This window comes from Uloborus diversus, chromosome 2 (genome assembly GCF_026930045.1).
Source record: "Uloborus diversus isolate 005 chromosome 2, Udiv.v.3.1, whole genome shotgun sequence".
Lineage (NCBI taxonomy): Eukaryota > Metazoa > Arthropoda > Arachnida > Araneae > Uloboridae > Uloborus > Uloborus diversus.
Window position 1 is genome coordinate 137,930,036 of NC_072732.1, and position 12,344 is coordinate 137,942,379.

Sequence of the window (12,344 nt, forward strand, 5' to 3'; positions counted from 1 at the left end):
ACCGGTTCCATGACTAGACCGCGAAGATATTTCCCATACCATAGTTTGTGCAGACGCGTAATTAGTTTTAGTACCTTCCTTTGTCCGAAAACAATCTACTGCAGAGTCGTCAAGTAGCTAAAATTATTTAATCATATTGTTAATCGGTCAGAAAAGATTTCTATACCGTTGTCTTACTAATTATTAAGATTTTCATTTAGTTATAACATGCTTTGAATATCACTGATCAATTAAACGTGAACATTGACTTAAAAGAGTGCCTTTCAAGTACAATTCCCCATACTTCATGTTTCATCATGATTCGTCATAGCAATAACACCTATAAGAATATTCAAAATGACGCAATTGCTATTATTGGACTACTAGGTGTTTCCACGAATGGACCACCTGACAAAGTAGTTCATTCATGGAAAATCTCAAATATTTTGTAACTTCAGCTCAATTACCTTTGAAAATTACTCAATTGTATTAAAATAAAGATGACAATAAAAATATAATCTCAGTAGTTCGTGAAAACTCATACTTAATTATAATTTCAAGGCAATTTTTTTTATAAAATTGATTAAAAATTTAAGTCATAATATTAAAGTTTCAAACACGTTTGCTGTTCCAAAAAGAAAAAAAATCAAAAGTTAGTAAAATATGGCCAGTGGACAAGTAAGGGCATGTAAGTGCTACAGTAGCTTATAGAAATGGTGGCATGGGTCTTAGCGAAGTCTGCCTACAATATAGAGTTCTGAAAGCAACTTTGAACAGTCGCGTGGAAAATAAAACCGGTTTGTTGTTACCTTAGTCATTTATTAAAAATTTTGGAGATAAGCCCTCCGAATAGGAATATGATTAGTGAATCATATTTTGAAACTAGACAAGAAGTTTTCGGAATTATTTCCGAAAAATTGGGTAATTGGCCTTTCAAGAGGCTGAGAAAAATAATATGTCCTACAGATTTAATTAAGACAAAAAGTCTGTTAGTACTACATTCTCTGGTAGTTTGAGACTTAAGCTTCTGGTTTTAGTAATAAAATGGTCAAAAATGTTCTTTGACATTTAAGAGAGAAAGTTTAATCTTGCTTCGAACGAAAATTTTCAAAATCGATTTAACAAAATTATTAACAGTATAGCAGTTTAAAAGAGGTTGAAGAGATATTAGCTAAGAACAGTGTTTCACAGGTTGGTAAAATATCGAGAGATGAACGAGGTGTGATGAGAACAGCTGTGTTTTGTGTGAGTGCTGGGTTTTTTTTATGTTCCTCTTATCCAAAATTGAAACATATTAAAAAATAAATCTATTTTTCTATCACTTATTGTTATTTGTAGTGTTTATTGATCACCTGTTATAAATATATGCAAGTTACGCATTGATTTTTTATTTTGAGAATGGTCCGTCGATGGAAACTCGGTCGGTCCACCCCATAGCAACCGGTAGCCATGAATGGACCACATGCTAAAATATTTATTTTTAATTTTCATTCTTTATTGTGCATATTTATCATGAAAGTGAAAATTATTTTTAAGAGAGAAATATACTGAGAAATTGTTTCTATAATTAACGTAAAATTAGAGTTGGATTTCCTTTCCAAAAAAATCGAAAACTGTTATGTGGTTCATTGATCGCAGCCTTCCCCTAAATAATGTAATATTTTTGCAATGTGTGCAGTTCAGCATTAGTTTTCTCTTTTTTTTTTCTGCCAAATGTTCGCCGTTTTCTTCTTGGGTTACATATACATTAGATTTTAAAGAGCAATGATTACGAGGCATAGTTACTGTCGCAGAAATATTGCAAAATTTGATTTTAAATTATTGAGAATGGTAAAATAAAACCCTCACTTCTTGACAAGGAGCAACGACCTGAGAAATTTTAAGGAAACTTTTGTCACATTGTGAGTTTTCTTGAATCAATATGTTTTTCATGAGGATAGCTAAATAAACAAATTGCGTGACAATGGGCATTTCGCGTAAAGTTGCTACAATCTATTCTTCTTTTTCTAGTCAATAACATAAAAACATGCTCAGAGGAAGATTTTTAAAACTCCTTCAATTGAAAGAAAATCTTTCGTGGTATTTTTTGCATAAATCGTTTTCTTTATCAAGGAGAAAAAGTCCTCACAAAATTTTAAACTTTTCAAAGTGTAAAAATTAACAGAGTAGTTTTTCCTTTTTATGGTTTATTTGCCTTGAAAGAACAAAAACCTTCCAATGTAATGAACAAAACTTTTTGTTAACATTTGCCGTAACGACTGAATCAAAAAAAAAACCTAACATCTTATTTCAAACGTAGTGATAAAAGATATAAGGATTTCAAAATTTGAAAAAAATATATACCGTTAGAATTTTAGAGTCTAAAAATTGCTGGAAATTGTTTATTTGAAATTGTGAAGCTTACTTCTCTTTGGTATAATCTGATCCAGATCTATTAGCACCAGGAATAGGAGTGTTTCTTACGCCGCAGATGTTACCATAGTCATCATAACCATATATGAGTCTTCTTGGGTCCCCTTGGACGCAGGCTATGCCCACAGCAACTACCTGTAAAATGCAATAACGGGGGAAAACGGGGTAAATTTTCAAGAAATAGTTTTTTGCTGCTACAAAGTTTTGAGTCTTAAAAATGTAAAAAAAGCAGGAACATTTTACGTTACGTGTTTTACAGTACGGCAGGTAAAAATTGAAATAACACTTTTTATTTTTTTTTATTTTATTTATTTTTTTTTTTTAAATCTATAAACGGAAGAACATATTATCAGATTATTGGGTTCGGAAAGCTTTGACGTGAAAAAATAGTTTTATGTCAGACAAAACAGTTTTTTCGTTGCAAATTTAGTTACAGAATTTTTTTTATAAAACTCAAATTCACAATCAAACTTATTCCAGAGGTTAGTGCTATAACCGCAAAAGGACTCTTACTCAAGTTCGTAAGAGTATACTAGTAGCTCGGTGAGCATTTACTACTTTTAGATTGATTTACTTTATTACTTTTTGTCAAACTAAAGCATGCATTTTAGTTAATATATGCAGATAAATTTATGCAAAAAGTGCATCGTATTTTTCAAGACGCAGATAATGAGGTCGTTTTTGAAATTTTTAAAGTGTTTTTCTGAAAGAGCATGCTTAAAAACATAGGATTTAACCATTTTTTAAATAATTTTACAAAGTTTAATTTTTTTAACAATTATTTTAAACGGTGCAATTTCATTGTTTACGCTTCTGCACATGACATCACAAATAATGAAATGTCATTCACTGATGCCATTAGCAAAGCGCAGTTTCTAATTCGCATCTTTACTCACATGTACTGGCAACGATATGGTTGATATAGCGTAGAGCGCAATGTTTAATTTGCTTCTTGATTATCATTAAGTGGAAACGCGGTAGACATATGCGTCAAAGTACATCTTTTGTGGCGTCATAAAGACCACGTCTTATTTTCAAACACTGACATTTTTAAAAAATAATTAACAAGTGATCGTCTTAAATTAAAAATTAAAAAAAAAAAAAAACAACTGAGTTGCAAAATGTAGAATCATGAGGAAAAACTGAAAATCCTTTTAAAAGCCTTTTACTACTAAAAAATTTTATTGCAAAAATTTTATTTGTTAACAAATAGAAACCGGCAACAGATAAAAAATTTTAAATCATAGCTTTTAATTTCCCTGTTGGCCAACAATGAATTCGGTTACCCATCGCTTGAATAAAGGCTTAGCAGTATTTACAATATAGTGTGTGTTACAATTCGAATTCTATATAACATGGAAACAAATAGAAACCGGCAACAGATAAAAAATTTTAAATCATAGCTTTTAATTTCCCTGTTGGCCAACAATGAATTCGGTTACCCATCGCTTGAATAAAGGCTTAGCAGTATTTACAATATAGTGTGTGTTACAATTCGAATTCTATATAACATGGAAGTTTCGCGGAAGTTATAAAGCTCACATTCTATCAGACGCAGGAAAAATACTCTTTATTTTGGTACTAAATTTTATAATTTTTAAACGTGTTTTCACTGCAAAATTCGCGAAAACCCTTTTAGAGGTTTCAAATTAATATCTTCGTTAGTTAATGTCATTCAAAGATGCAACCTAGTCTCGATAAACTCTCCTTTCCTTTTTTTTTTTCTTTTTTTTCGAAATCGGTCCATCCGTTTAAGCACTAGAGTGCCACAGACAGACACACAGATACACAGACACGTCAAACTTATAACCCCCCTCCTTTGTGTGTCGGGGGTTAAAAGTTAAGCGTTGGAAAAAATTAAAGTTTTTTCCCCTCGTTCCTTGGTTTTTTTTTTTTTTTTTTTGGGCAATCACGATTGCTTATTGTTCTCATTTGACCGTTTTTGAGGTCCGTGCCTTTTTCAGCTTGGACCAGAAGCCTCTGCAGCACCACCGTCCACCGTCCTCTGTAGGCGGCGCGGCTGCTCCGGTTCTGAGCTATCCGCTTCTCCTGGTTGGAGGTGTCCATGTCCTACACACACGCACGTTCACACCCTCACACACATACACACACACACGCCTACGTGCATACACACAGGTCTACGCACACACACAAGCCTGCACACTTACACACACAACTATGCACACAAAACAGCTAGGAGGAGAGGCAGGCTTGGGGGGGGGACAGGAGCCGTTTCTAGAAACAATAACTCCAATGAGTTGGGTCCTGTCTCAGTTCGTGATTGCGAAAAACATAATTTGAATTCAAAATTTCAGAATTCAAATTAATTTTTTTAGAAATTTATTTATTTATTTATTTATTTATTTTGTGTGTGTTTGTGTGTGTGTGTGTGTGTGTGTGTGTGTGTGTGCTTATTCTATCAATTTCAGTGACTAAAAGTAATACTTTTGACTGAAGGAAACAGACCTATTAACAAGTCTTAACTGAAATATTTAAATCATGATACCTAAGCTTTAATTAGCCCTAGGAGCAAGCAGACAACTTTCTGTATGACACCATCCACATTACCAGAGCATACGCGGAACTTTCTTGGTCAATATCACAAGAACACATAAAACGTTTTTTGTCGGTATGTGTCTAATCAAAGAACATACCGAAACTTTGTAAGGAGCAGTTTCTTAAATTGCTATCAAAGTATTTATAAACTGCTGTTTATGTAATTGTATGGTGAAACAAAATTATAAATGTTTTTATTTGCTGCTTTTCTTTATACGTTTTGAATTATTTTTGTTATGATACGAAAAAAATGAAGAGTCAATTGTCCACTTTTCTACTTCAATCATGTACGTTAATTCAAAAGAATTGGGAACAAATATTTTCTAAAAAAAAAATTTTAATGCGCAATATTTTGAACGCTCTTTTGATGAAAACTAAGAATACTCAAACACATGGAAATTTCAGGTAGTACTTTTCATCAATTTCTACGATACGTAATCTGGACAGTTTAAACTAGCAAAAGAAGTTTTATTTTTGCTTCAATTCTCTTACTTTTATTCCTACAAACAGCTGAAGACGTTTTCTGTATTTATCGCCGTAACAAGAGCTCCTAAAACATACAATCGTTGTTATATTTCAGTTTTTTTTTTTTTTTTTTTGTATAATTTTTATGTGTAGGGAGTAGTGTACTCTCTATTCATTTAAAAAATTGTGATTTTTTTCATTGACACGTCATTTTAGATACGTATTACTTTTGTAGAAAAAAAAGCAAGAAATATTTTATTGAAACGCAAGTGAATAAGAGATTTTCACACAATTTTTGCCTGTTATACGAATTAATTTAGCATTGCCTAAAAAATTAACGGTGCCATTACGACCATCGAAAGCATTGTGAATTACCGAAACTTAGTAAGTTTCTTATTCCTATAGTGTAAGTTGCACCCTAAAAGTGAATTTCAGTCATAAAGTAACCTTTAAAAAAAAAAACGAACTGCCGTAACACAAGTTCTTAGTTGCTTGAAACTGATCTAATATGTGAAAAAATCAACTCCTAAATATTAAATTACTCTTACCAAAAAGGCAATATACACAGCAAAAATAACAAAAAATATCACATCCGTGCATCCTCTGTCTTTTACTGGGCCTTCAAAAGCATCATACGATTCTGGGAAAGTTCTAGCATTAGTCTGTAAAATGAAAAATATAAACAAAAATAATTTTAAAATCATCTTGTATGGATGTATAAAAAAATTTCAGTTATTCAAGGGATAAAAAGTGAAAATTTGTCAAAGAAGCAATTTTATAGTCATTATTAAATTATTCGAAAATAATTTACCTTTCTTTAACACATATAAATGTCATTGTTTTCAACGTAGATAATGCTTGGTGTATGCAGTAATCAATAACACACTTAAAATTTTAAAAAATACCAGTGTCTGGACTGGATTACAAAAGATGCACTCTTTTACAAAGGATTATTGAATAATATAGGATCATAAGTTTATAATGTTAAAGGTATCCTAAAAACATGAAATCCAATTACGTATCAGTTATTATAGTTAAGCTTATCGGATTCTTATTTATTTGATCCTACGCATTCTATAACATACTTAAACAAATCAAACATATACGAAAAAAAGGTTTTTCTACTAAAAATTACAAAAATGGAAATTTGTAATTAAAGCATATTCTTGAAATATTTTTAAACAATGTTAAAAAGTTTTCTGAAATCTTACGGGAAAAAGTACTGGCCTTCATGTTACCTGTATTTTTTACCATAAAATCCTATTTTAATGCTAAATTTTGCGGTAAAAAAGGCAAGAACGCTATGGATAGTTGTGCTTAACAAAAAAGGACGAAATGTGAGTAGCGGGGTTCGAACCTAGATGTCTTGGCCGGTGGCAGCATTTTTTACCATTACCCTAAACGGGCTCGCAGAAGGAACGGGAAGGGCACAAGTATACGTCAATTACTGTAAATATGCAAATTTTGAAATATATAGGACACTTTGAAGTATAAAAGTTCAAGAATTTTTTTTTTTTTTATTATTGTTAAGTTTAGCTAAAGTTCATTTATCTACAGAACGATCAGTCCGATCGTGTTAAAAAAAAATTATCAAATTCAGCGAACTAAAAACACTTTAAAATGCGTATATAAATGACGAATTTTGAGAATTGAACTCGCTCGACTAATGGTACGCTTTTTTATGTCGCTTTTTCTCCCCCGTTCACTGCGGCCACCACAACATTTCATAAATAACTTAGCATCAATAAACCAAGAAGTATTTCCAATTGATCTGATGTGCCAACAAATCAAGCAGCAAAGGTTTTCTGAGAAAGGAATAAGCTCTAAAATTGACTAATTATGGATGATTCTGGTGTATATAATGCACTTCTCGGTTGATGGAAGAATGATGAAGTGCAAACTACGTTTCAGTTTAAAGAAAGCACAAGCACAACAAATTACCGTACAACCTTGTATATCCGGACTAACTGGGACAAAAGACAATCTGGAAAAATGAAAATCTAGATAATCACGGTAATAAGCAAAGCACATTCTTAAAGAAGCAGACAAATCCTTTATTACAGCAAAAACTTTTTTTTTTTACGAAACTACTTGGTACCATTTCTCACAAATACTTTATCAGTTCAGCTGCAGTCGGACTGACGCTCCAAGTTCCACCACATGGTTTGTTAAATTAATACTATACTTTGTTCAAGTTCTATGCTGCAGTTGTACGTTTAATAAAAACAAAAACTGAATATTTAGCATATTTACAGTTTCACGTTCTTACAATCATAACTTAAAATCATTATTTAAGCAAATATATTTTTTTGAAAGACATACAGTTTTTTCGGATGTCTTTCCATCCCAAAACTTAATTTTTTTGCATTCCAAAAAGCGTTCTTTGTAACGCCAAAAGACGTGTCTGATGTAATCTGCAATTTGTGCTCTTTGGAGTTGTTATTTCTTGTTTTACTTTTTACGCAGAAAGGTTCAACTCAACAAATATGTTACTCTGATTTTTTGAAGTATTTCATTTTTAAATTACGGGTTTTTTCCCCCGTTATGAGTTGCGTTAAATTACTTAATGTACAAAATAGTTTTAAGCAGACGAAATTTTAATTGTGTATTCAAAAGAATTTATATCGTTCATAAGCCTAATTTTGTTGAAATTTATTTGTTTAAAAAGCATTTCAAAAACTCTTGATAATTTTTCTCTATTCGATGCTGATTTTATATCAATCGCAACAGCCACAAAACATGCTGTTATTGTTCATATTACAATAGACTGTTGGCATGACTTAAAAACTACTTCAGCAGCTTCTCTGTTCCAATATTTAAGCACGAAAGCGCATAATTTAAATTTTGTAACACCAATAAGAGAGAAAACAGAGTAGCACCAGTTTAAAATGAAACTAGAGCTTACTTTAACAGAACTGACTCTCGAAGACGTTGCAAAGCAGCACCCCATTCCACTGGTGCATTAGCTTGGCACTGCATCAGATTTTCCTTATGATCATAACCAATCAGATGTCACTGTCATTTGTTGAAGTAGGTAAATCATCCAGTCCTAGATATAATCACGGTATATAATTATGTAACCAACGACACAGTATAGGGGAGAGTGTTGTACCTTGGGACACTGCTAATTTTTAGGAATCTATTTTTAGCAGCCATGATTTTGTAATCTCTAATAGTAACCTTCACCACTAAATGGTGCCATAGTAAAAACCAACAACAAATGAGTAAAATTGGCGATTTTGTAAAAAAAAAAAAAGAAAAAAGAAAATTTCATGACTCCAAAGTAAATAATTTCTTCATTTTTATTTCATTTCTGTTTTTGTATTTGTAAATTTAATCAACCGAATTTTATTGTTTTAAAAGAGAAGTACTTTAAATATTTTGGTTATGAGAAAATAATGATAGTGCATCTAGATTGACCATTATTTAGGTTTTTCTTAAACCACGTGGTGATTGTACCTTGGGACAGCCAAACATTTTGTACCTCAGGACACTTTCCAAGGTACAACATATGCATGGTTCTTAATAATTAAGATGTGCTTAAGATTGGAACAATGTTCCAATCTTATGTAGTAATTTAAACACATTTAATGTTAGATAATAATTAAAAATTCAATTTTCATAATTCATAATTAATTACTCATGATTTAATTCACTACCATGAAAAATATATATTTTTTAGTTTTCTGATGCAAAACTGGTTCAAGTATGTTGCTATTTCCTGAATCATGAAGACTTTCCCATAGTAAAACAGGATGTGTCCCAAGGTACAACATCCTGTTGTACAGCTTGGGGGGACAGCTTGGAACTTTTATTTTAAATGGCTGGTAATATTTTATTTTCAAACCGTCTGAATTTAAAAAAAATACATTGCATAGAAGTATTTTGGCGTATTTTAATGTGACTTTTAGATTTTAAATTTGATTCAAATAATTGACATTAAAAATTAAAATATGAAAAGTGTCCCAAGGTACAACACTTTTCTCTAATATAAAAATGAGTATACATGTAACAACTTGACTTTTATTTCTAAAGATCAAGACAATAAATAAGAGCGATTATATTTTAGGAGTTCAACGGCCCCGCCGCCCAAGTTCAATACGAAATTTTCGTGCTAGTCACTGAATTTGGGGCACTATTTTTGAGTTGAAAATTTTCAGGCTGTCTCTAAGCTGTCGTCAATTGCTCACCCACTTCTGACGTCACTTCTGTCCCATTACTTTCTTGATAGGGCCACTTATATAGCAGCTCAATTTCGGGATTTTACTATACCAATGTAGGTTGAACCTTCATTCTGCCAAAAATAGTATAACTTAAAAGCTTGTGAACTTTTAAAACGTTTGTTGTGTATTAATTAAAATTCGTTAGAACAGTCTGGTTAAAAGTAAATGTAACACTGATATAATTACTAATTATTTGCATTATGATTAATAATAATTCAAACAACAATCCGCAAACTGTATAATCTTTAAACGAAAAAAAAGTAACGAAGCATTTCTTCCTTGAATTAGCATAAATTAAATATGCTTTTATTGTTACTAGGAACAGCATCACTAGGAAAAAAAAACCTTTTATATATTATGGTACCTGGCTATGTGTAATCATGGCATCATGAAAAAGAAAGCAGCATGGGATCTCTTCTTGTTCTCCAGAAAATAATTTTTTTTGTAGCTCATTTTATGCGTTTTCTCGTACGTAAAACATGTGTCCAGTATGCAGATTAGATCTTCTAAAACTTTAAGGATGTAGTAAGAATGTATATATGTGTGTATAGAGAAAGAAAACGACTAGTAATAGTTCTTTTATTTACTTTATTTTTCTGATTTTTACAAATTGATGGTATTTTAATTGCAGGTAATTCAGAAAACGATAAATCCATATCATATATTATATATACATATATATATATATATATATATATATATATATATATATATATATATATATATATATATATATATATATATATATATATATATATATATATATATATATATATCATGAACAATATCTGCTTCACTTTCCTCTAAATGTCTATTTTTTATGTCATCTTCAAATACCTCTAAAAGGCTGTCAGTTCTTGATAAATCAGTATTATTCGCTTTTTCTTGCTTGGGATATCAGCTAAAACAGTTTGAATTTGACTTTTTGTCAGATATTCGTTCGGTTGGGATATTTTTATGCCTTCAATCATCTCTGTTCTCATTGCATGTTCTACTTGGTCGGACGTCTGTTTTCTGCCGGTTTTTTACCATAAAGGAACTTTTCATAAAGAAATTCTATTTGTTTCAATGAAAATTGTGTACTTTTACGAGTTGGGAGAGCCCACCCCTCACATGAGATTTCCAAAATGTTTTCTTCTTTATTTTCTCTTTTGTTGCGGAACATGCAATGAGAATAGAGATGATTGAAGACATAAAAATATTCCAACCGAACGAATATCTGACAAAAAGTCAAATTGAAGCTGCTTTTAACCGATGTACAAAGGAAAAAAAAGCGGATAATACTGATTTATCAAGAACCGACAGCCTTTTAGAGGTATTTGAAGATGACATAGAAAAAAGGCATTTAGAGGAAAGTGAAACAGATATTGTTCATGATATTTCTTCCATTGCTACGGACATAAATAAGAAAGAATTATTTTGGGATTGATACGATAAATCTAATATATATATATATATATATATATATATATATATATATATATATATATATATATATATATGATATCGATTTATCGTTTTCTGAATTACCTGCAATTAAAATAACATCCATTTGTAAAAATCAGAAAAATAAAGTATTACTAGTCTTTTTCTTTCTCTATACACACATACATACATTCTTACTACATCCTTAAAGTTTTAGAAGATCTAATCTGCATAGTGGACACACGTTTTACGTACGAGAAAACGCATAAAATGAGCTACAAGAAAAAATTATTTTCTGGAAAACAAGAAGAGATCCCATGCTGCTTTCTTTTTCATGATGTTTTACACATAGCCAGGTACCATAATATATAAAAGGTTTTTTTTCCTAGTGATGCTGTTTTGAGTTAATTGTGATCAAAAAAGCACAATTTTTGATAATTTGAAAAATATCAGTGCATTTTTCTCCTAAAAAAACTTAAACCTCAAACAAATTTTGTGTCATTTACTCTCTTCATAGTGTAAACTTTCAGTATATGTTACATTTTTTTCGGGGGGGTGGCTTTTGGGGGGAAATAACGCAGGTTCAACCTGCGCGAAAACGGATAAAATCCATACTTTGCGACCCCTTATCTGAAGAAAGCAACAACCCTCAACCAAAATAACTATGAAGTCGTCATCACTAGATACAGTACAACCAATAAATATAAACATAACCGTGGGGTGGTGTTTCTGTAAAGAGCTAAAGCGCACTGAAATGCGACTTCTAGAATTTTTCTAAAAAGCGCTGCAAAACGTCAAACTTTGGGAATTTTTAACGAGCGAAAAAAAATTTTTGGAAAGCTAAAAATTTCAGAATGTTTACTTCTTATGGCCTACTTCGACATATAAAAAAATTAGGAAAATCAAAAATGGTCACTGCCAAAATTTCCGTTTTTTGTCTGAATTTCAAAATAATGGCTCTTAACTATTTTACTGGTAAGACAGTTTCATTTCAGGGAAATGAAGAAACGAAAAAGCGGTCAACTATGAACGCTATCTACTGGAGTTTAGGGTTAATCCAGTGGAGTTTGGATTAAAATTTCAACTATCAAAATATTACCAAATAGGCAATTGCTTCGTTCAAATGTAGAAGAGTAAAAGCAATTTTCATCCGTCATACCTTGACGGGCGACTGTCTAGTCTTTATACATAAAGGGCTAATGTCTGTCCGGATGTCCGGGGTAAACTTCAAAACTACTGGAGGGATTTTAACCATTTTTTCACCATAGATAGCTACATAATCGG

At 31.4% G+C, this 12,344-nt stretch overlaps 1 protein-coding gene across 1 annotated transcript in view; it reads left to right on the top strand.

The window, feature by feature from the left end:
- Window positions 1-642: 642 nt before the first annotated feature.
- Window positions 643-12,344, top strand: part of LOC129216565 (uncharacterized) — a 67,747-nt gene continuing 56,045 nt past the window's right edge. Inside the window, exon 1 of the mRNA XM_054850780.1 lies at window positions 643-667. Within this exon, the coding sequence (XP_054706755.1) occupies window positions 643-667 (25 nt within the window). The remainder of the gene's footprint in view (window positions 668-12,344) is intronic.